Source organism: Felis catus, chromosome B4 (genome assembly GCF_018350175.1).
Source record: "Felis catus isolate Fca126 chromosome B4, F.catus_Fca126_mat1.0, whole genome shotgun sequence".
NCBI classification, from domain to species: Eukaryota; Metazoa; Chordata; class Mammalia; order Carnivora; family Felidae; genus Felis; species Felis catus.
This window is the reverse complement of record NC_058374.1, coordinates 38328855-38354566: the sequence shown is the minus strand read 5'-3', so window position 1 is coordinate 38354566 and position 25712 is coordinate 38328855. Positions and strand designations below refer to the sequence as shown.

General features: G+C 40.7%; 1 protein-coding gene and 1 non-coding gene across 3 annotated transcripts in view; one reads left to right on the top strand and one right to left on the bottom strand.

Annotated features, from left to right (window-relative positions):
• The first annotated feature begins 2086 nt into the window (after positions 1-2086).
• On the top strand, positions 2087-2159 carry TRNAK-UUU. Its single transcript has one exon. It is a non-coding gene; the product is annotated as a tRNA-Lys (tRNA).
• Positions 2160-2960: 801 nt separating this feature from the next.
• The window catches only part of TULP3 (TUB like protein 3), a 66474-nt gene continuing 43722 nt past the window's right edge, over positions 2961-25712 (bottom strand). For both annotated transcript variants that reach the window (XM_023256666.2, XM_023256667.1), the window contains 9 exons: positions 24776-24935; positions 23921-24097; positions 11666-11793; positions 10865-11062; positions 8159-8271; positions 7486-7600; positions 4614-4712; positions 4041-4212; positions 2961-3128 (listed from right to left, as the gene is read on the bottom strand). In XM_023256666.2, coding sequence (XP_023112434.1) covers positions 2995-3128; positions 4041-4212; positions 4614-4712; positions 7486-7600; positions 8159-8271; positions 10865-11062; positions 11666-11793; positions 23921-24097; positions 24776-24935 — 1296 coding nt within the window. In that variant the 3' untranslated portion in view covers positions 2961-2994. The remainder of the gene's footprint in view (positions 3129-4040; positions 4213-4613; positions 4713-7485; positions 7601-8158; positions 8272-10864; positions 11063-11665; positions 11794-23920; positions 24098-24775; positions 24936-25712) is intronic.

Sequence of the window (25712 nt, the reverse complement as noted above, 5' to 3'; positions counted from 1 at the left end):
AGGCCGACTGGTGCAGGTTATCTACAACAATATAAAATCCCACCCTTCTGTGGCCCCCTCTTTGTTCAGTTCTTGGCTCCATCATCTATCTAGAAAATTCTTGGTGTCACGAATATGATGAGTCTAGACAGTCTCTAGAATACAAACTTCTGAGTCTGCAGACTCCTGCTGTCCTGGGATGAGCTGATTTACATGATGAAAACGATTATTACAGGGGCGCCTGGGTGGCTCAGTTGGTTAAGCATCCAAATCTTGATCTTGGCTCAGGTCACGATCTCATGGTTTGTGGGATCGAGCTCCACATCAGGTTCTGGGCTGAGTGTGGAACCTGCTTGGGAATCTCTGTCTCCCTCGCTCTCTGCCCCTCCCCCACCCATGCCTTCTCTCTCAAAATAAATAAACTTAAAAAAAAGAAAATGATCATTATAGAACATGGCTGCAAGAACTCTGTAAGGGATAGGACTTTGCAAAGAAGACGATGACACATTTTTATATAAATTATCTTTATTTCTGTAGCATACAAAAGGTATAAATATGATTTATGTAAAACCAATCAGGTGCACGCTTAAGCAGAAAGTACAAGGAGCTGGGGGATAGATGTCTCTGAGCTGAACAGAGAGGAGGAAGCAGGATTAGATCCAGTAGTCCCATCAGGCTCCCTTTCCCCAGACACTGTCATATACGCAACTGGAGAGAAGTGAACAGCTTTCTGTTTTCAACAAGGGTTGATCGGACAGCCCATCAGGACGGTGGTGCCAGAGGCCTGAAGGGCTTTAGGGCACTTCTATGAATGAGGCACTTGATAGGAAGAATGCCTGAGATGGAAACCAGCCATGTCAAAACCAAGCAGATAGGATTTGCCAGCGGGGGATGAGTAAAGAGTCTTTTCATCTCCCACATCTCTTTCCTTCCCATTGCTATTTGATGTGGAGAAAGGAACAACAGGAAGCAGGGACGAAAAGGAAGTCCACAGAAAGGAAATATGATGGATCAAGAGCCACTGATCCCTTGCCCCACGCTGGCCAACAGCTCAGTGCACACTGGGAGTTGAACAATGCTGAATGTAGAACTCACAAAGTTCTTGGATTCTCAAGATTCAGATGCATTCTGAGACTGGTGAACTGGTAGCAAGCAGAGTCATATGGTTTGTTGGGAGGTGCTAACAATCTGAAAGACTTGGCAAAACTTTTATGATCTGTGAGGAAAAGTGACAGGAGTGTGATCTCTACCAATGAGCCAGGCTTTAGGGAGCTGATAATATTTAGGTTAAGAAGAGAGGCCCAAAGCTCCACCTAACAAGGTCCACAGAGCTCAGAGTCAGCTAGCTGGTCCTCACCAAAGCCTCCCTGCCACCTCTCTGCACAATGACAACAACAAGTTTCGAGATATAATGTTCTCTTACCTCTTACGTGGTCTATAGGTGTGTGTGTGTCCCTTTATACTAATGGCTCCATGTAATAGAGCTGTAGGAAGCACTCCTGGATTGGAAATGAAGGCAACTGTCAAATCACCCTGTCTTAACTAGACTAAGTCACCCCTAGACTTTATGCTTTCAGCCTAAACTGAAATTAAGACAACTGCATACGTTTCTCACATCCCTAATCACAACAAGTTTGGCCACAGCCACTTTGAGATTGCTGCTGGCCGACCTACTCTGAGGGAAGAAAGGGAAGAGGGGGACTGTGACATCAGTGCCTTCCAAGCCCCAGGGGGAAAGTAAGCTAGCTCCACCAAAGAAATACCACACTCCCTCTGATAAAGGCAGTGCAATGCCCGATTTGTTTCCTAGTGAGCAGAACTTCTTCCCATAGGGAGGGTAAAGTGGCTGGCACTGGCTTCCCCCATGGGTACTTCAGGTAGGACAGCAGAATTAAGCCACCTGTGTGGACTCAAAATGATCACTGATGGGGGGTTTTCCCAGTTCTGAGGGTAAATGATGCTCTGGAAACCACTGTCACCAAAACAAGGTAAAAGCAAGGCTTACTTAATAACAACAACAAAAGGTAAAATAAAAAAAATTTTAAGTCCCACGTTGGGCATAATACTTATTTGAAAAAAAATTTTTTTAAATAAATTTTTAAGGGGTACCTGGCTGGCTTAGTCGGTAGAGCATGTGACTTTTGATCTCAGGGTCATGAGTTTAAGCCTCACGTTGGGCGTAAAACTTACTTAAAAAATAAAAAATAGAAAAATAAAAAACAGGTAAAAGCTATATGGATGTAGCCTTTTCAGATCCAATTTATGGGACCGTTGCTTCCCAGAGATATGCATTTCCCACTCATATGGCGTCATGACCACAGGCCCATTCTGGAAGATGCCCAGGTAACTTACAGAAATATACCTGGAGCAGGGGTCAGCAAACTATGGCCCACAGGCCAAATCTGGCCTGCTGCCTGTTTTTGTTAATGATGTTTCAGTGGAACACAGCTGCACTCATTCGTTTATGAGCTGGCCATGGCTGTGTTTGCAATACAACAACAGAACTGAGCAGCTGTGAGAGCCTCTCTGACCATTTACAAAAACAGTTTGCAGACTGAAGACCGAAGGCAATTTAGGGAACTATCCCACTCAGGAAAGGTCTTCAAGAAAAAAGACCCAAGTATTTACTCATTAGAACCTGATTCTAGCTGTACATTTCCAAGCACAGGAAATCGGACTCTTGAGGGCACAGAATCTGTTGGGCAATAACTTCCGGAGTCGCCAATGTGCCCTGAACAAGAAGCTCTCTGTGCTTTGAAAAGTCTGTCCCCCACGTTAAGCTGTGATCCCTGACCAGGTCCGTGAAACCCAGAGAAGTTGGGTGCATGTGTACATATACGCAAGTGTATGCACATGTACCTATGTACACTTGCACACGTGTATGTACACATACATACATACATACATACAGGGATTACTCCCAAAGGGGCAGGCAGTCACTCTTCAGTCCTGGGGCAAAAGCAAAGGAAGTGACTCAAAGCTGTGAGTGAGAAAACTCAGCCCTTTTTCTTTCTCTTATTCACATGCTAGCTTGCTGTCAAAGCTGGAAAGTCCAATGGCAAAGGCCTGAAGTGCACACAGTGGGTAGTTGTAGTCCAGGGTGAACACATCATCTGCCACACGTCCAAACTGCATGACTATGTAGTCAGCTAGGAAAAGAAAGAAATTAGGACATTAGAAAATAGTGGGGCTGTACTGGGGGAAAAGCCTATGAAAGATACAGGGAAAAAAATCCTTCAAATCGATAAGTTAATCACCAAGTCTCTTTAAAATGGGAAACTTTGAGAAGGATGGAAAGAGGCATTGACAAGAGTATCTGCTAACCATGAGCCAAGCTTCTATTACTATTCCTCTCAAATACAGAGAGCAGGAGACCACTCATGACTAGCATGACAGGACAAGAGGAGGGAACAGTACAAGCTCCACGGACCAGAGTTTGAATGAGGGTCATTTGCATCTGCTTCCCAAACAGTGGTTCAGAAGTTTTACTCTAAAGGGCTGCCTGGGTGGCTCCATCGGTTAAGCATCTTCTGACTGTTGATTTCAGCTCGGGTCATGACCTCAAGGTTCATGAGATTGAGCCCCACATAGGACTCCAAGCTGTCAGCATACAGAGCCTGCTTGAGATACTCTCTCGTGTGCTCTCTCTCAAAAATAAACTTTTTTTTTTAAAAAAGAAGTTTTATTTTAAACTACACTTCAATCTTTCCAAAGAAATCATTTCTTTCTTAAATAATTTTCCCCTGGGGGGGGGGCACCTGGGTGGCTCAGGCAGTTGAGCAACCAACTTTAGCTGAAGTTATGATCTCATGGGTTGTGAGTTTGAGCCCTGCATCAGGCTTGCTGCTGTCTGCACGGAGCCCACTTCAGATCCTCTGTCTCCCCTCTCTCTCTGCCCCTCCCCAGCTCATGCTATCTCTCTCAAAAATAAACATTTAACTAATAATAACAATAATTCTCCCCTGGGCAGAACTTCCTGTTAATGATAGGAAGTGCTCATTTCCCCACCGTGTAAGAGCATCTTTCCTCCTATTCCCACCCAACCCTTCCTGCAGGCTCACGGTCATTCTCGTGGACTATCTGAAAGTTCTTCACAGATGCCTGAGTGACCCGGCCGTGGAAGTTCAGGACATAAGACTGTGTGTCGTCATTCCAGACTGGGGACTTGTTGTGCAGTTCAATCAAGTTTTCCATGGTTTTGTTCTGCCATTTGGAAAGCAAGCTCTCGTGGTCCTGTTTGAAGAGAAAAATCACTGCTTTGTACTGAGAACCACAGGAAATCATTCACTTTCAGCTCTGTGAAGTAGAAGGTAGAGTAGGAGAGTATTTCCTCCATTGCAGAAAGGGTACAACAGAAACAAAGAAAGCCCACAGTGAAGGCAGCTTTTAAAAATTGTGGTAGATTATCTAGCATTGCTCTTGGCAGACCAAGCGGTTTCAAATCAACCACTTTCACAATTCTGCTGCAACGGCCCTCATCCTGAGGTTCGGGACTGATCACTCTTGTGAAGAACGGTATGAGCCACACTCCACTTTGGGATTCTGTAAGAATCAATACTTTTTTGTATTGATCTCATCTGTACTGTATTCTTGTCTTTGAGGTTCCTTTGTTGATTAAATACGTTCTTACTTACATTTCGTGGCCGAAATGGGATCCGTTCATGATTCATATTCATTCCTGGAATGATCACAGACATTTTCCTAGGACCTTTAAATCCAAGTACATTTGTTTCCTGGAAGACAGAATAAGGCAGGAATTTGAAAACGGAAAGGAAAAACACATGACTTTCTTGGGCATGTAAAATGTCCAGTGATGATGTCAAAAACACTAAAAACTATTTTATTACTTTACTGTAGGTGAACAAAGAGACAGAGTCAAAACAAGGAAGGTAATACTGTACTTCCTTTTAAACCTAATTTGAACACTTGAATTTAAAACAGATTCTATTGGCTTGAAACTTTATTCTCTTTACTCTTAAGTGAAACTTGAGACAACTGTGAGCACTTTCCAATTTTGTCCTCAACACAGGGGCGCCTGGGTGGCTCAGTCAGTTAAATGTCTGACTCTTGATTTCAGCTCCACTTATAATCTCACAGTAGTGAGATCCAGTGCAGAGCCAGCTAGGGATTCTCTCTCTCCCTCTCTCTCTGCCCCTCCCTCATTCATGAGCACATGCTCTCTCTCAAAATAAATAAATAAACTTAAAAAAACTAATTTTGGGGGCGCCTGAGTGGCTCAGTCAGTTAAGCATCCAGCCCTTGGTTTCAGCTAAGGTCATGATGTCACAGTTGTGAGTTCAGGCCCCACATCAAGCTCTGTGCTGACAGTGCAGAGCCTGTTTGGAATTCTCTCTCTCTGCCCCTAACCCACTTGCTCTCTCTCTCAAAATAAATAAACTAAAAAATATTTTATTTTTTAATTTTGTCATCATCAATAAATATTTATTTCCCAATGAGGACATATGATATACAATGAGAATTACAGCTTAAATTATATAGGAAATGTACCAGGAAGTAAAAACTTCAAATGCCTGTATCCACATTAGGAATATAATCAGTGGTATTGTAATAGCCATATATTCAGGACAGATGGTAGCCACATTTGTTGTGAACATAGCATAATGTATAAACTTGTCAATCACTAAGTTGTATACCTGAAATTAATGTAACATTATGTGTCACCTATATAAATAAAAAATAATGATCATAATACTATACTGTATATTTGCAAGTTCCTAAGAGAGTAGATCTTAAAAGTTCTTATAAGAAAAACAGCTGTAACCATGCGTGGTGATGGATATTAACTAAACTTAATAACTAAACTTATTAACTGAATGTGATGATCATTTTGCAATATATACATATATATAAAATCATTACATTATACTTATGAAACTAATATGCCAATTACACCTCAATTAAAAAAAAAACAATAAACTTAGGAGCACCTGGGTGGCTGAGGGTACAGCCTGCTTGGGATTCTTTCTCTCTCCCTCTAACTCTCTCTCCCGCTTTCTCTCTAAACACATACTTTCTCTCTAAAATAAATAAAACATGGGGCGCCTGGGTGGCGCAGTCGGTTAAGCGTCCGACTTCAGCCAGGTCACGATCTCACGGTCCGTGAGTTCGAGCCCCGCGTCGGGCTCTGGGCTGATGGCTCAGAGCCTGGAGCCTGTTTCTGATTCTGTGTCTCCCTCTCTCTCTGCCCCTCCCCTGTTCATGCTCTGTCTCTCTCTGTCCCCCAAAAAATAAATAAACGTTGAAAAAAAAATAAAAAAATAAAATAAATAAAATAAATAAAATGAAAACTAAAAATGAAAAAAAAAAACCTAAAAAACCTTAAATGCTGTCAGGCCAGGCAGATTATATATTAATAAAATAAGCACATTAAAAAGGTAAATATACACGTTTGTATGTATACCTATACATATATACATGTACACGTGTACATACATATATTTGGAAGTTATGCATAGTTAAAACATGTAATGGAGAAATGAAGCTAGGAGAAAAAAACACTATACATTATAAAAATATTAAGTTAGCCATTTAATTTCACAACATTTCATGGAAAATGATGAGATTAATTCCAATTTATGAAAAAGTTGTGACTTTGGGATCAAAGCAACAGGTTAAGTCAGGTTAATTGCTTCTTATTTTCTTTTACTCAATGACTTTTGAGTGCTTACCATGCACCGGGCCCTGTGCTAGTGGGGATGTAGCAGAGAATAAGAGTTTACAAGAGAAGGTTCGTGTGGCACAAGCAGTAACAAGTATAACGTGTAAGTTACTAGAGGAAGCACAGGGGCCATGGGGATGTATACATACAAAGGTCAACTCTATCAAATGGTCAGAAAAGACTTCTCCGATGGCATCAGTTGGTTAGACAAAGGACAAGGAGGGGGAAAGGAGAGGCTCTTGGGTAAGGAAAGATCACATGGTGCAGCAAGGCAATGACGGGGCTGTTATGTCTCCCATTATGGGAACAGGACAGGGCCAGGGCCGTTAGAAGAGTCTGGAGGAAAGGCCAAAGCATTAGGGCTTTATTCTGTATGCAGTGGGTAGTCACTAAATGCTGTGAAGCAAGAGAACCACAGGATTTACTGGCACTGTGTTTTAGAAAGATCCATCTGGCAGCAGTATAGAGTGAATCAGGGAAACACTAAAAGTAAGGAGAGATCAGTTTCTACTTTGTTGTAACCTCTGGCCAGTGGGTAAGAGATAATAAAGGACTGAGTTAATACAATGGCATTAGGAAATAAAAGAGCAGACAAGAAATGTTTTTAAAAAATTAAAAACAACCAAACTTGGTAATTCATAAATAATTAAAATGAATACACAGAAAAAACGATACCAGCAACAGAAAAGGGGGATCATAGAGATAGAAACAAGCTTGGGAGGGAAGATAGTGAGTTCAGTATTGGTTAGGTTTAAAGGGCCAGCAGGACACCCAGGAGATTAAGGAAAAGACTCAGGAAAAGACTGCGTTCCGAGACTGGCACGTACGTAACAGATGGCTGCCAGCTCCTGCCGGGTATAGGCCTTCTCTACCAGACCCTGGGCCTTGGCTGGGCTGACACCGTGATCGTAAACTGTAAACTTGGTCCCCATGAGGTTGGATCTAGAATCAAGAGGAAAAAGTCGCCATTAATGATCTATATTTTTGCTCCTACACAAATACAAATCTAGGACAGGTATGTAACAGAGTGGAAGCCCATTTGCCTGTTCTCCAAATGTTCATCACTACTTTTTCAAAGATAACTCATTAAATAAGGAAGGGACTTAGATTTTCTGTTAACTTCTATGTTTTTTTAAGATTACAACATCAGTACATGCTCATTGCAAAGAAGATATGGATTGTTTTGGGTCACCTGGGTGGCTCAGTCTCTTGAGTGTCCGACTTCGGCTCATGTCACAATCTCACAGTTCATTGAGTTCGAGCCCTGCATCAGGCTCTCTGCTGTCAGCTCAGAGCCTGCTTGGGATCCTCTGTCCCCTCTTTCTCTGCCCCTCCCCTGCTCATTCTCTCTCTCTCTCTCTCTCTCTCTCTCTCTCTCTCTCTCTCTCTCTCAAAAATGAATAAACATTTAAAAAAAAAAAAGAAAAAAAGAAATTGTTCTAAAACAACAGGAATAAAAGTATCAGAAAGAATAGATCAGTAAAACAAGGCTGCACTCACCTGAGTTTGCCAATGTAACTTTCCCCTTCACGAGATAAATCTGTTGGATCAGTGGAGATAAGATAGTTGGATGTTTTGCTCTTTTTCCGCTTTCTACCTGCAAGAAGAAATATCTGGAAAAAGAAAAAAATGTCAGTCAAAAATGTCAAGAGAACCACCGTGGCTTATTCCTTTTTTTTTTAAGTTTGTTTATTTTTGAGAGAGAGACAGCATGAGTGGGGAAGGGGCAGGGAGAGAGGGAGACAGAGGATTCCAAGCAGGCTCTGCATTGTCAGCACCAAACCTGATGCAGGGCTCGAGCTCATGAACCATGAGATCCTGACCTGGGCTGAAGTCAGGCACTTAACCGACTGAGCCACCCAGGTGCCCCATCCCATCCTTCCAATTCTTTACTGCAGCTGCTTTCCTCATATTCCTTTTTGTATCTTCAGTGATATGAATACTGTCGTATTTATGCATCCTTCCTAAATCCCACTAGACTTGGACAATGACAGGGAAGCAGGAGAATGGCAGTAGCTAAGGAAGGGACTTTGAAATCAAACAAAGGTTTGAGTCTGGCTCTGCCACTTATTAGTGTGACTTGAGGCGGGTATGTCACTCTCTATGCCCCAGTTACTCATCTATGAAGCAGGGATAATAAATCCTATCTCACAAGATTGTGATAAGGATTATAGGAGATATTATATACATGAAGCATTTAGCACATGCCTGGTACAGCATAAACAATAAATAGTGGTTATAACAACAATGATATAAATCATCATCTCATTTCTGTGCTGTTAAAATCATCCACTTAGACCTGGCAGCAGCAATACAAAATACATTGTTCATTAGCAAGTATTAAATTGCCTCAAATTTGTATTTAAAGTAAATTAGAATTCCTAAAGTGAGAAATAAGACATTTCACTTGCATGCTGTTCTGTATTTCCACTTCCTCCTATCCCCTAAAGCTTGCTCTTTCTTCCACAATGTCATGTTCTACCATAATTAAAATAAAAACCAAAGAGCACACAGTAACACCCTCCCCCTGCCAAAAAGTTGGATAGAGGTGCAAATAATTACATTCAAATATTCTCCTCTACTTTCTTATATTCTGAATAAAACTTTTTTCTTTGGGGTGGAACAGATTTTGCCTATGAGACTATGAGCTCTTTCTTTGAAGACAGAACACAGCACCTGGGAGTTAGGAAGTACAATCTGCTTCCAGATGACTTAGTCTGTTACCAGTGCTATTCCTCTATCCTAAGGCCCTTCAACAATCTATTCCCACAACATTCTTCCCCTCTATTTCAAGGTTTGTCTTAAGAATCAATTCTTAGGGTGGCTAAAATGAACAAATCAGGAGACTATAGATGCTGGAGAGGATGTGAAGAAATGGGAACCCTCTTGCACTGTTGGTGGGAATGCAAACTGGAAAACAGTGTGGAGGTTCCTCAAAAAATTAAAAATAGATCTACCCTATGACCCAGCAATAGCACTGCTAGGAATTTACCCAAGGGATACAGGAGTCCTGATGCATAGGGGCACATGTACCCCAATGTTTATAGCAGCACTCTCAACAATAGCCAAATTATGGAAAGGGCCTAAATGTCCATCAACTGGTGAATGGATAAAGAAATTATGGTTTATATACACAATGGAATACTACTTGGCAATGAGAAAGAATGAAATATGGCCTTTTGTAGCAACATGGATGGAACTGGAGAGTGTTATGCTAAGTGAAATAAGTCATACAGAGAAAGACAGATACCATATGTTTTCACTCTTATGTGGATCCTGAGAAACTTAACAGAAGACCATGGGGGAGAGGAAGGAAAAAAAAAATTAGAGAGGGAGGGAGGCAAACCATAAGAGACTCTTAAAAACTGAGAATAGGGGCGTCTGGGTGGCGCAGTCAGTTAAGCGTCCAACTTCAGCCAGGTCACGATCTCGCGGTCCGTGAGTTCGAGCCCCGCGTCGGGCTCTGGGCTGATGGCTCAGAGCCTGGAGCCTGTTTCCGATTCTGTGTCTCCCTCTCTCTCTGCCCCTCACCCGTTCATGCTCTGTCTCTCTCTGTCCCCAAAATAAATAAACGTTGAAAAAAAAAATTAAAAAAAAAAACTGAGAATAAACAGGGTTGATGGAGGGTGGGAGGGAGGGGAAAGTGAGTGATGGGCATTGAGGAGGGCACCTGTTGGGATGAGCGATGAGCACTGGGTGTTGTATGGAAACCAATTTGACAATAAATTTCATATTTAAAAAACAAAGAATCAATTCTCAGGGTGCCCAGGTGGCTAAGTAGGTTGAGCGTCCAGCTCTTGGTTTTGGCTCAGATCATGATCCTGGAGTCGTGGGATTGAGCCCATGTCAGGCTCTGTGCTGAGTATGGAGTCTGCTTGGGATTCTCTCTCTCTCTGTCTCTCTCTCTCTCACTCTCCCCCCTGTCCCTCTCTCCCACACTCACTCTCCCAAATAAATAAAAGAAAAATATTTTAAAAAATGTTTTTAGTGTTTTATTTATTTTTTGACAGCGTGAGCGGGGGAGGGGCAGAAAGAGAGGGGGACAGAGGATCCAAAGTGGGCTCCATGCTGACAGGCTGACAGCACCAAGTCTAATGCGGGACTCTGAGATCAGGACCTGAGCCAAAGTCATTCACTTAACCAACTAAGCCACCCAGGCACCCCTAAACAAAAAAAAAATTTTTTTTAAAGAATCATTTCTCATACCTTCCGATTTTCATCTTTTTCCAAGTGCATATAGTAAGTGGGGAAGAGACCCCGATCCATTCCTTTTTTATCCCTGGTTATCCGACACTTTACTGTAATACCCCGAGGGGCAGGACTATATGCAAAGTCCTCCAAATTCTCCACTTCTCCCAGCTGGTTATCACTTTGTTGGGCTGCAGTACCATAAGCTCCTGTATCCTGAAAGAACAGCCACACGTGAGCGATAGAGGTTGGATCAGAAAACTTGTTATTCTTGTCAAGAAACAACATACAAAATAATTTAGTGACTTATCCCTATGTCTCTAGTCTTCTGACAAAATAAAGGGAAACTCTGAGAAGTGAAATAGGCATATGAATATTGGGAATAATGAAGGAGCCAAGTACAAAAGTGGGATATAACTTCACAATAGCTGGCTTGAGACACAAGAAATTTAGGGGGGGGGTCATGAACTTTAAGACTAAATTTGAGCCTAAATCTTTTGAAAGAGGGGCACCTGGGTGGCTCAGTTGGTTAAACATCTGACAGGCTCATGTCATGATCTCATGGTTCATAAGTTCAAGCCCCGCATCAGGCTCTCCACTCTTAGCACAGAGCCCACTTTGAGTCCTCTGTCCCTCCCCTTCTCTGCCCATTTCCTACACGCGCATGTGCATGCACTCTCTCCTTCTCTCTCTCAAAAATAAAACATTTTTAAAAATCTTTTGAAGGAACCCTCATTCAGTAATCCTGTTTAAATATTAGAGATGCATTTGGGAAATAGTTAAATAAGTTCCAAAGGAAGAAGTTTCAGAACTACGTACTGTGGTTGATTTCTGGCTGGATGCAGAATTGGGTCTCTCTGCATCTGAATATGGCGAATGACATAATTTCTTTCCTTCTTCTTCCCCATCAGTCTCCTCTTCATCAAAGTTCAAACTACCTGAGATACCTGGAAGAAAGGAAGAACTGTCAAAACTGCCAACACTGGTTTAAAAACTAAATCTTCAAATCAAAATAATTTTAATTTTCTTGCTTAAAACATCCCAGCTATTCTGACTTAAAATGTAGCTATTTTATCCAAATTTTGACAGCTCGTTCTTCATATTCTCACTCAGATCTATCCCTTGTTTTCCGTTTCCACTGTTGTCATGTATCTGATACAGAATTAATATCCAGAATACATAAAGCACTCCTACAACAATAGCAAAACAAACAACCCAATTCAGAAATAGGTAAAGAACATGAATAGACATTTCTTCAAAGAAGATATGTAAGTGGCCAATAAGCCCATGAAAAGATGCTCACTGCTAAGTGAAATATGCCAGTCACAAAAGGACAAATATTAAAAAAAAAAAGGACAAATATTTTATGATTCCACTTATATGAGAAATCTAGAGTAGTCAAACTCATAGAGACAGAAAGTAGAATAGTGGTTACCTGGGATGCAGGGCATAGAAGAATGGGGAGTTATTATTTAATGATATAGAGTTTTATGGGAAGATGAAAAAGTTCTGGAGATGGATGGTGGTGATAGTTGCACAACAATGTGACTGTACTTAATGTCACTGACCTGTACACTTAAAAATGGGTAAAATAATAAATTTTACGTTATGTGTATTTTACCACAGTTTTAAAAATTCAATGATCTAGGGGCACCTGTGTGGCTCAGTTGGTTAAGTGTCCGACTTCAGCTCAGGTCATGATCTCGCAGTTTGTGAGTTCAAGCCCTGTGTTGGGCTCTGTGCTGACAGCTCAGAGCCTGGAGCCTGCTTCAGATTCTGTGTATCCCCCTCTCTCTGCCCCTCCCCTGCTCATGCTCTGTCTCTCTTTGTCTCTCAATAATAAATAAACGTTAAAAAGTAAATAAAAGAGGGGCATCTGGGTGGCTCAGTCAGTTAAGCGTCCGACTTTGGCTCAGGTCATGATCTCGCGGTCCATGGGTTCAAGCCCCATGTTGGGCTCTGTGCTGACAGCTGAGAGCCTGGAGCCTGCTTCAGGTTCTGTGTCTCCCTCTCTCCCTGCCCCTCTCCCGCTTGCCCTCTGTCTCTCTCTCAAAAATAAATAAACTTAAAAAAATTAAAATATAAATAAAAATATATATAAATAATCTATTGTTCTCTACTACACCAGTTACTTTTTCATTTTCCAGAATTTTGTTCATCTCTAAGTCTAGTTAACTAATTTGAGTTGGGAATGTTTGAAATGCCCTAGATTTATGAAGCATCTTTTTTTAATTTTAATTTTTTAATTTTATTTTTTGTTAAGATGAAATTTATTGTCAAATTGGTTTCCATACAACACTCAGTGCTCATCCCAACAGGTGCCCTCCTCAATACCCCTCACCCACCCTCCCCTCCCTCCCACCCCCCCATCAACCCTCAGTTTTTCTCTGTTTTTAAGAGTGTCTTATGTTTGGCTCCCTCCCTCTCTAACTTTTTTTTTTTTCTTCCTCTCCCCCATGGTCTTCAGTTAAGTTTCTCAGGATCCACATAAGAGTGAAAACACATGGTATCTGTCTTTCTCTGTATGACTTATTTCACTTAGCATAACACTCTTCAGTTCCACCCACGTTGCTACAAAAGGCCATATTTCATTCTTTCTCTTTGCCACGTAGTATTCCATTTATTTTTATTTTTTTATGAAGCATCTTTTATGAAAAATTAAAAACTATTTGATTAAAAACTATTTTCTCATTTTATCCTCACATTTATATGAGTTCAAAGAGGAGATACTGGTAGTCTTTCTTGTTTTGTTTCTTGTTTATGGATCATATCTAGGGAGGAACACAGACATAAAATAAAGTGTGATGTGTGTTGTAAGAGAAGTATAGTACTCAAATTTATATGTGATAATATCAGGCTGAGGAAGAATCATTTGCCCAAGAGAAAGACGCAGAGCCAAGACTGAAACTAAATTCCCTTTTCTCTTTAGGATAAATATCCCTCATATCCAAATTATGAATTTACAAGTAGACTTAAAAATAAGCAGTGTGGCTTTTTTCTCAAACCATTTCTGCTTACATTCAACCATCTCAGAGGACGGACAACTATGATCTATTCAGTTCGCATTATGACTTTCAGTGGCATGTTGAATAAAAGTGGTGAGAGTGGATATCCTTGTCTTGTTCCTGACCTTAGGGGAAAAGCTCTCAGTTTTTCCCCATTAAAGATGATGTTAGCTATAGGTTTTTCATATATGGCCTTTATTATGTTTAGGTATGTTCCCTCTAAACCTACTTTGTTGAGAGTTTTTATCATGTTGAGAGTTTTCTGCATCTATTGAAATGATCATATGGTTCTTATTGTTTCTCTTACTGATGTGATGTGGATTGATTTGCAAATATTGAGCCACCCTTGCAACCTAGGAATAAATTCCACTTGATTGTGGTGGATCATTTTTTAAGGTGTTGTTGGATTTGGTTTGCTAGTATTTTGTTGAGGATCTTTGCACCCATGTTCATTGGAGATACTGGCCTGTAGTTTCTTTTTTTGTGATATCTTTATCTGGTTTTGGAACCAGGGTAATGCTGGTCTCATAGAATGAATTTGTAAGTTTTCCTTCCTCTTCTGTTTTTTGGAATAGTTTGAGAAGAATAGGCATTAACTCTTCTTTAAATGTTTGGTAGAATTCGCTTCTGAAACCATCTGGTCCTGGACTTTTGTTTGTTGGGGAGTTTTTTTAAATTACTGATTCTATTTTCTGGTAACCAATCTGTTCAAATTTTCTATTTCTTCCTGTTTCAGTTTTGGTAGGTTATATGTTTCTAGGAATGTACCCACTTTTCTGTCCAATTAGTTGGCATATAGTTTTTCATAATATTCTAATTGTATTTCTGTGGGGTTGGTTGCTATTTCTCCTCTCATTTATTTGAAATCTTTGTCTTTTTTTTCTTGATAAGTCTGGCTAGAGGTTTATCAATTTTATTGACTTTTTTCAAAGAACCAGCTCCTGGTTTCATTGATCTGTTCTATTATTTTTTTTAGTTTCTGTATCATTTATTTCTGCTCTAATCTTTATTATTTCTTTCCTTGTGATGGTTATTAGGCTTTGTTTGTTGTTCTTTTTCTAGCTCCTTTAGGTATAAGGTTAGGTTATTTGATACTTTTCTTGCTTCTTGAGGTAGTCCTGTATTGCTATATACTTCTCTCTTGGAATGGTTTTTGCTGCATTCCAAAGGTTTTGAACCTCTCCCTCTCTAAAAAAAAGAAATGCACGGTATGACTTCAATCTTTTTGAATTTGTTGGGGTTTGTTTTGTGGCCTAATATGTGATCTGTTCTGGAGAATATTCTATGTACACTTGAAAAGAATGTGTATTCTGCTGTTTTAGGATGGAATGTTTTGAATACATCTGTGAAAGCCATCTGGTACATTGTGTCATTCAAAGTCACTGTTTCCTTATTGATTTTGTTTGGATGATCTGTCTATTGATATAAGTGGGGTGTTAAAGTCCCCTACTAGTATTGTATTACTATTGATTAGTTCCTCTATGTTTGTTGTTAACTGTTTTATATATTTGGGTACTCCAATGTGGGTGCATATTTACAACTGTTATATCCTTTTTTTTTTTTAATTTTACAGAGAGGGAGCACAAGCAGGGGACGGGGAGAGGGAGATAGAATCTTAAGCAGGCTCTACGCTCAGCATGGAGCCCAACATAGGGCTCAATCACACGACCCTAGGATCATGACCTAAGCTGAATTCAAGAGTTGGACACTCAACTGACTGAGCCACCCAGGCACCCCTACAATTGTTATTCTTTTCTTGTTGTACTGTCCCCTTTATGATTATATAGTGTCCTTCTTTTGTCTTGTTACAGTCTTTTTTTAAAAGGATTTTTTAAAAATGTATTTATTTGAGAGAGCACATATGAGTGGGGGAGGGACAGAGACAGAGAGAGGGAGAGTGAGAGAGGGAGAATGAATCCCAAGCAGGCTCTGCACTGTTAGCACAAAGCTTGATGCAGCACTTGATCTCATGAAAAGTGAGGTCATGACCTGGGCTGAAATCAAGATTCAGATGCTTAACCAACTGAGCCACCCAGGCCCTTATAGCCTTTATTTTGTCTAAATAAGTATTGCTACTCTGGCTTTCTTTTGACATCCATTTGCATGATAAATGTTTCTCCATTCCCTCACTTTCAATCTGCAGGTACCTTTAGGTATAAAACGAGTCTCTTTAAACAGCATATGGATAGGCCTTTTTTTTTTTTTTTAATCTATTCTGTCACCCTGTCTTTTGATTGGAGTGTTTACTATTTATATTCGAAGTAATTATTGATAGATTTGTCTTCATTGCCATTTTATTACTTGCTGTGTAGTTGTTCCTGAAGATTTTCTCTGATCCTTTCTTGTCTTTCTTTCATGGTGCTGGGGTTTTTAATAATATATTTGGATTTCTTTCTCTTTATTCTTTGCATATTTATTAGTGGTTTTTGATTTGTGGTTAGTATTAGGTTTGCATATAACCTCTTCTGCATGTAGCAGCCTATATAGTCTATATTTAAAGTTGATGATCATTTAAGTTTGAACCCATTCCTTACTCCTCTCTTCCCCACTCTAGGTATATGATGTTATATTTTACATCATTTTATTTTGTGAGTTCCTTGAATAATTTTTTTTCCAGAAAAATTCATCTTTACTGCTTTTAAATGTTTCCTACCTTAATATTGTCATTTTTGGTCTTTCCTTTCCATTCAAGGAGTCCTCTTTAATATTTCTTGCATGGCTGGTTTAGTGGTCATGAGCTATTTTAGTTTTTGTTTTTCTGGGAAACTCTATCTCTCCTTCTATTCTGAATGATAGCCTTGCTGGATAGAGTATTCTTGGCTGTAGGTTTTTCCCATTCATGCCACTCTTTTCTGGCTTGGAAAGTTTCTGCTGAAAAATTCACTGAATATCCTTATGGGGTTTCCTTTGTATGCAACTGTTTTTGTCTTGTGGCTTTTAACATATTTTTGTTATCACTATATTTGCCATTTTTTAATTAAAAAAAATTTTTTTAACGTTTATTTATTTTTGAGACAGAGAGAGACAGAGCATGAACAGGGGAGGAGCAGAGAGAGAGGGAGACACAGAATCTGACACAGGCTCCAGGCTCTGAGCTGTCAGCACAGAGCCCGACGCGGGGCTCGAACTCACGGACCATGAGATCATGACCTGAGCCAAAGTCGGACGCTTAACCAACCAAGCCACCCAGGCGCCCCAATATATTTGCCATTTTAATTACAACATATCTTGGTGTGGATCTGCTTTTTGTTGGGGGATCTTTGTGCTTCCTGGGTCTAGATATTTGTTTCCTTCCCCAGATTAGGGAAGTTTTCAGCCATTATTTCTTCAGATAAATTCTCTGCCCCTTTCCCTCTTTCTTCTTCTTCTGGGACTCCTATAATACAAATGTTATTATGTTTGATGGAGTCACTGAGTTCCAAAGCCTATTCTCATTCTGCATAATTCTTTTTTCTCTCTTTTGTTTATTCTGTCTTCTAGGTCATTAATTTGTTCCTCTGCTTCTTCTAGCCTGCTTTTCATTCCAACAAGCATGTTTCTCATTTCATTTATTGAACCCTTTATATCTGCTATGCTATTCCTTATCTCTGTGTTAATGGTCTCACTGATGTCCTCCACTCTTTTCTCAAGTCCAGTGAATATTCTTATGATCATTGCTTTAAATTCTCCATCAGGCATGTTACTTACACCTATTTCACTTAGATCTCTTGCTTGGCCTTGTTCTGTTCTTTCATTTGGGACAAATTCCTGTCTTCTCATTTTGTCTAAATCTCTGTGCCTGTTTCTCTGTGTTAGGAAAGTCATTGATGTCTCCTGTTCTTGAAGGTAATGGCTTTATGAAGAAGAGATCCTCTAGTGCCCTGCAGTGTACCGCCCCCTCTTCCCCAGGGCCTGGTGCCTCTAGGAGTGTCTCAAATGTGTCCTACATGTGCCCCACTGTTGTGTCTTAGCCATTTTATCCTCTGGCCAGTCCTCTGAAGAGGCTCCTGTTGTGGGCAGTTTGGTCCCTGGCCTGAACGAGATGCATCTTAACTAGATATGCTCTGGTCTGCTTGTGAAATGAGTCCTGTTGCCACCACTACTGGAATCAAAGCCTCACCAAACTTCTGGTCAGGGAGGTATGGTGTGGGCAGGGTTTGGGCTGGTCTTCTGGGGGAGGAGGCTTGTCATGCCAGGACTGAGGCATGCATGACTGAGAAAGGCAATGCCACCCAAGCATGGGGGCAGGTGGGGCTTAGTGTAAGCAAGTTAGGTAGTGAGTGTCAGCGCTGCACTGGTTCCTGCAGGTGGCTGTGTGCTTTTGCTGAGGGACGGGGGAGAGAATTGGTGCCTGCCAGTTCCTTTGTTCCTGGAGGGGGTCTCTCTGTGAATGCTGTCTCTCTGGGGCATGCTCCAAGATGAGCAACTAACCTCCCCACTGTGTGTCCTAGGCTCTCTTCAGATCACTGCTTCCATACTCTATGTCCACAGGTTGTTTGCCTGCCTTCTCTCCAAGAACAGTGCAGTGCCCTCTGGGCTCTCCCTGAGCCAAGCCCGCTGACATTTAGAACTCTAGGCTTTAAGCCCCACTGGTTGCAAAAACACGCAATTCAGCCCCTCTCACTTTCTAAATCAATCACTATGGGGATTTATTTTCTCCATGCGCTTCCCTCTGTGTTAGTCTGTCTCTCACCCTTCTCTGCAACTGCAGCTCCCTCCCCACTGTAGCAGCCATGATTCATTTTCTTCCCAAACTTTATCTCCATACTTCCTAACTTCTTCAATATGGCCTCTTCTCTACCTTTAGTTGTGAAGTATGTTCTGCCAGTCTTCAGGTCCATTTCTGGAGTATTCAGGATGATTTCATAGTTATCTAGTTGTGTTCAAAGGGCGAAGTGAGCCTAGGGTACTCCAAATCCACTGCCATCTTCCCCCTCCATACCCACTGTTCACTTTAAATGGGCCAATAGTATGGCATGTTAAGTATATCTCAATAAGGCTATTATTTAAAAAAATTCTTCAGTTTGTGAAGGGGATTTTTTCTTTTGTTTTCTAAAATGTTAACCCTTTTTCTCTTTTGTAGCAAAAAGGCGTAAAACTCTTCAGATCTCACCATCATATGGATGTCTTCCATTAGTACTATGTTTGCAAATTCCATTTTTATAGAAAGAACTCAGCTTATATGAACATAAGTCTGGTCTATATGATCAGAGCCCACTTACCCCTCCTCCAGGCTCACCTCTCTAATCCCTCTGCCCACATCTTATCCCCTCATACTCTGCTCTAGCCATTCTGAACTGGCCAGTACCTCTTCCTGCATCATGCTCTAGCTTGGACATCATTTTCTCTGGGAAGCTTTCCAAACCTTCAGCTCTGGGTTAGGTACCCCTCTCAATGCTCCGTTGGCTATTTATGTACATGATGCCTCAATTAGAATACACACTTCAGGAGGACAGGAACCTTGTTTACTATTGTAGCCCAAGTGTCTAGAACAATGCCTAATATATAGTATATACTCAATACATGTTTCTTAGATGAGTATGTGAATTTGTTTGCGTGTACATCTGTTCTACTACTGTGTGGTAGAATCTCCTGCTTCACACATCCCAGGACCTACGATGTCCATCTATTACAAAATAGGGACCTGATAAACATGTATTCATACCGATTTCAGTCTTCTTAGCAGAAAAAAGGACACTTAATTCCTTCCACTATAAAATTATTTTTCTAAGAAGGAAAATAAACTACAAGAGATCTCCAAAATGTATGGGAATATCCATGGAAATGATAACTCCAACTAGCAGAAAGTAGCCTCTAGTAAAAGTATTGGCTCTAGTAAGGTATTAGCTTAAGGATATTTTTTTTTTAATTTTTTTTTTCAACGTTTATTTATTTTTGGGACAGAGAGAGACAGAGCATGAACGGGGGAGGGGCAGAGAGAGAGGGAGACACAGAATCGGAAACAGGCTCCAGGCTCCGAGCCATCAGCCCAGAGCCTGATGCGGGGCTCGAACTCACGGACCGCGAGATCGTGACCTGGCTGAAGTCGGACGCTTAACCGACTGCGCCACCCAGGCGCCCCTTAAGGATATTTTGATACAATTTGTATTTCTGCTCAGCTGTTACTTGTTTTTCCCCTTATCACTAGATCAATATAAACTGAAATGGAGGCCAAGTAGGGGTGCTGAGTGGCAACTTTGTCAAAAGAAGGGAGTGGGAACTACAAATAAAATGTCATGTTGCCTGGCTGGCTCAGTCAGTAGAGCATGCAATTCTTGATCTCGGGGTTGTGAGTTCAATCCCAACACTGGGTGTAGAGATTACTTAAAAATAATATCTTAAAGGGAGCCAGGTGGCTCAGCTGGCTAAGTGTCTAGCTTCAGCTGGCTAAGTGTCCAGCAAGATCAAGGTCATGATCTTGCAGTTCGTGGGCTCAAGTCCTGCATCCGGCTCTGTGTTGACAGCTCAGAGCCTTGATCCTGCTTCGGATTCTGTGTGTGTGTGTGTGTGTGTGTGTGTGTGTGTGTGTGTGTCTGCCCCTCTTCCACTCATATTCTGTCTCTCTCTTTCAAAAATAAATATTAAAAAAAAATTTAAAAGGGGCACCTGGGTGGCTCAGTTGGTTAAGTGTCCGACTTCAGCTCAGGTCATGATCCTACAGTTTGTGAGTTCAAGCCCTGTGTAGGGCTCTGTGCTGACAGCTCAGAGCCTGAAGCCTGCTTCAGATTCTGTGTCTCCTTCTCTCTCTGCCCCTCCCCCGCTCACACTCTGTCTCTCAAAAATAAATAAACGAAAAAAAATTCCACACTTCCAAAACTCAAACAGGAATAAATAGAAAATTTGAACAGACCCATAACTAGTGAAGAAATTGAATCAGTTATCAACAATCTCCCAACAAATAAGAGTCCAGAACCAGATGGCTTCCCTGGGGAATTCTACCAGACATTTAAAGCAGAGATAATACCTATCCTTCTCAAGCTGTTCCAAAAAATAGAAAGGGAATGAAAACTTCCAGACTCATTCTATGAAGCCAGCATTACTTTTATTCCCAAACCAGAGACCCAGCAAAAAAAGAGAACTACAGGCCAATCTCCCTGATGAATATGAATGCAAAAATTCTCAACAAGATACTAGCAAATCGAATTCAACACATATAAGAATTATGCACCATGATCAAATGGGATTCATTCCTGGGCTGCAGGGCTGGTTCAACATTCACAAATCAATCAATGTGATACATCACATGAATAAAACAAAAGATAAGAACCATATGATCCTGTCAATTGATACAGAAAAAGCATTTAACAAAATACAGCATCCTTTCTTAATAAAGACCCTCAAGAAAGTCGGGATAGAAGGAACATACTTAAACATCATAAAAGCCATTTATGAAAAGCCCACAGCTAATATCATCCTCAATGGGGAAAAACTGAGAGCTTTCCCCCTGAGATCAGGAACACGACAGGGATGCCCACTCTCACCGCTGCTGTTTAACATAGTGCTGGAAGTTCTAGCATCAGCAATCAGACAACAAAATGAAATCAAAGGCATCAAAATTGACAAAGATGAAGTCAAGCTTTCACTTTTTGCAGATGACATGATATTATACATGGAAAACCCGACAGACTCCACCAAAAGTCTGCTAGAACTGATACATGCATTCAGCAAAGTCGCAGGATACAAAATTAATGTACAGAAATCAGTTGCATTTTTATACACTGATAATGAAGCAACAGAAAGACAAATAAAGAAACTGATCCCATTCACAATTGCACCAGAAATCATAAAATATCTAGGAATAAACCTAACCAAAGATGTAAAAGATCTGTATGCTGAAAACTATAGAAAGCTTATGAAGGAAATTGAAAAAGATACAAAGAAATGGAAAAACATTCCATACTCATGGATTGGAAGAATAAATATTGTTAAAATGTCAATACTACCCAAAGCAATCTACACATTCAATGCAATCCCAATCAAAATTGCACTGGCATTCTTCTCGAAGCTAGAACAGCAATCCTAAAATTTGTATGGAACCACAAAAGACCCCGAATAGCCAAAGTAATATTGAAAAAGAAAATGAAAGCAGGAGGCATCACAATCCCAGCCTTTAGCCTCTACTACAAAGCTGTAATCATCAAGACAGTATGGTTTTGACACAAAGACAGACACATAGACCAATGGAATAGAATAGAGACTCCAGAATTGGACCCACAAATGTATGGCCAACTAATCTTTGACAAAGCAGGAAAGAATATCCAATGGAAAAAAGACAGCCTCTTTAACAAATGGTGCTGGGAGAACTTGACAGCAACATGCAGAAGAGTGAAACTAGACCACTTTCTTACACCATACACAAAAATAAACTCAAAATGGATGAAGGACCTGAATGTGAGACAGGAAACCATCAAAACCCTAGAGGAGAAAGCAGGAAAAAACCTGTGTGACCTCAGCCACATCAATTTCTTACTCGATACATCTCTAAAGGCAAGGGAATTAAAAGCAAAAATGAACTATTGGGATCTCATCAAGACAAAAAGCTTCTGCACTGCAAAGGAAACAATCAACAAAAATAAAAGGCAACTGATGGAATGGGAAAAGATATTTGCAAATGACATAACAGATAAAGGGTTATTATCCAAAATCTATAAAGAACTCACCAAACTCCACACCCAAAAAACAATCCAGTGAAGAAATGGGCAGAAGACATGAATAGACACTTTTCTAAAGACATCCAGATGGCCAACGGGCTCATGAAAAGATGCTCAACGTCACTACTCATCAGGGAAATACAAATCAAAACCATAATGAGATACCACCTCACACCCGTCAGAGTGGTTAAAATGAACAAATCAGGAGACTATAGATGCTGAAGAGGATGTGGAGAAATGGGAACCCTCTTGTACTGTTGGTGGGAATAAAAACTGGTGCAGCCACTCTGGAAAACAATGTGGAGGTTCCTCAAAAAATTAAAAATAGATCTACCCTATGACCCGGCAATAGCACTGCTAGGAATTTACCCAAGGGATACAAGAGTGCTGATGCATAGGGGCACTTGTACCCCAATGTTTATAGCAGCACTTTCAACAATAGCCAAATTATGGAAAGAGCCTAAATGTCCATCAACTGATGAATGGATAAAGAAGATGTGGTTTATATATATAATGGAATACTACTTGGCAATGAGAAAGAATGAAATCTGGCCATTTGTAGCAATGTGGATGGAACTGGAGAGTATTATGCTAAGTGAAATAAGTCAGGCAGAGAAAGATTTAACATATGTTTTCACTCTTATGTGGATCCTGAGAAATTTAACAGAAGACCATGGGGGATGGGGGAGGGGAGGGGAGGGGGGAAAAATAGTTACAGAGAGGGAAGGAGGCAATCCATAAGAGACTCTTAAATACTGAGAACAAACTGAGGGTTAATGAGGGGTGGGGGAGAGGGGAAAGTGGGTGATGGGCATTGAGGAGGGCACCTGTTGGGTGTTGTATGGAAACCAACACTGGGTGTTGCATGGAAACCAATTTGACAATAAATTATATATGAAAAAAAAATTTTTTTAATAAATTTTTGTCACTACTCTAAAAATAAATAAAATCTTAAAAATAAAATATCAAAAAGAAATAGTCACATATAGTAGCTAATGCTTCTAATATATATTTAATTATTTTATTTTTCTCAAGCAACAGGATAAATACTATGGTTGACAATGGTCAGTTCTCAGAAATTACCTCTGTAAAGCCAGAAGCCACATTCCAAGCAATTTTGTTTTTTGTTTTTTAAAAAAATGTTTATTTATTTATTTTGAGAGAGAGAGTGAGAGAGCATAAGCAGGGGAGGGGCAGAAAGGATCCCAAGCAGGCTGATGACCATCAGCACAGAACCCAACGTGGGGCTTGATCCCATGGCCCTGGGATCATGACCTGAGCTGAAATCAAGAGTCAGACACTTAACCAACTGAGCCACCCATTCGCCCCCCAAGCAGTTTTGAATCATGTAGATTGTTAACCAACAATGAAAAAAAGGAAAGGAAAAGTTATACGTGGCTAAGGTGATTGACTGCCTTACAATCATTACCAATCCTCACCATGTTTTTGGAGAATCTCCTGGAGATCTGGCTTAGGCGCAGTATCCATAGTGCTTTCCCCATCAACACTTCCTTCGGTATCCTCTTCTGTAGCAGAAGAGCCTACTGAAAGAACATGAAGTTTGGTTTCCAAATCTTGAGCATCTGGCTTCAAAAAGGCAGCTGGACCATCAATGCCTATGGTCCAAAAGAAAGGAAAAAAGAGGAAAATAGTATCCATTATTCAGCTGGTGGTTTTGGTGTATGTGATCGAATTAAGAACCACCAAACCATTTTGCTTCTCCTTCCTTAACATTCACACAGATATTTGTTAATAAAGTAACTCAGGCCTGGTGTTCAAGTTATTAACATTGTGACTGTCACTAAATAAAATGTACTTGGTTGTATGCTTTAGAAACTAAAGAACGAGACCATGAAAACAAAGTAGGTCCTCCAAAGTTCAGATCCTGTCCAAGTCACCATCTCACCATCTCACCAGCTCACCATCTCACATGGTCCGTTGAGTCCTATCTATTGGAAGAATGGATGGTCTCTACTACTCCTGGCTTCATGGTTAACTCTGTCATGATGCAACAATCAAGACAATCCCTTCCTCAAATAGGCCATTCTGGACTAATTCATTTGGCAATGAAAGCAACAGTTCTAGGGTAGACACGAACTTCAACATATCTTCCACTGATTAATCTATGGCTTTTATTTTAACTCAAAGATCCAGAATGTAATTAAAAGATTTATGAAGGTACCTAGTAACGATGCTAATAATTGTCCCTCTGGTCCATCTGAAAATCCTCCTGCCTTCTCCTAGGTTTGTGAAAACTATACCCTAGTGGGAAGAGGTGCTGCCTAAACACACACCATGTAGGATGACATCATTCTGTGGGGTATGAGGTTCCACCAAAGGAGTTTGCTCCTCGCTACCTCTTGGCTTTGATCGACGTAGCCTTGCTTCTGGATTTGGCTGTACCATGAGTGGCTCAAGGCGCTTTTTTCTCTGCTTCTTCTCCAGCAGTGCTCTCTAGGAAAAAATTGTGATATTATAGCCAGAAGAGTTATGACAGGACCTAGCTGCTTCGAACATTTACAGTTTTTCACTAATCCTCACAAACCTCTTGTGAATTAATTTCTCCTGCTTGAGACATGGCAACACTGAGGCACAGAGAAGGACAATGAGTCACTCATTTTGTTTACTATATATTTACCAAACACCTTTAAAGATCTATTTAAAATGATACAAATGCATTTCTAGCCAAGCTGAGGTGGTGATCCAAGTCTATTTAAAATATTTATAGTAATTATGGGGCACCTGGGTGACAGTTGGTTGAGCATCCGACTTCAGCTCAGGTCATGATCTCACAGTTTGTGGGTTCGAGCCCCGCATCAGGCTCTGTGCTGACCACTTGCTCAGAGCCCGGAGCCTACTTCAGATTCTGTGTCTCCTTCTCTCTCTGCCCCTCCCCCACTCATACTTTGTCTCACTCTGTTTCTCAAAAATAAATAAATATAGGGGGCGCCTGGGTGGCGCAGTCGGTTAAGCGTCCGACTTCAGCCAGGTCACGATCTCGCGGTCCGTGAGCTCGAGCCCCGCGTCGGGCTCTGGGCTGATGGCTCAGAGCCTGGAGCCTGTTTCCGATTCTGTGTCTCTCTCTCTCTCGGCCCCTCCCCCGTTCATGCTCTGTCTCTCTCTGTCCAAAAAAAAAAAAAAAAAAAAAAAGTTGAAAAAAAAAATAAATATAAAATATTTACAGTAATTATCATATTATTATCAAAGCACGATCACAAGTTTAAAATACAT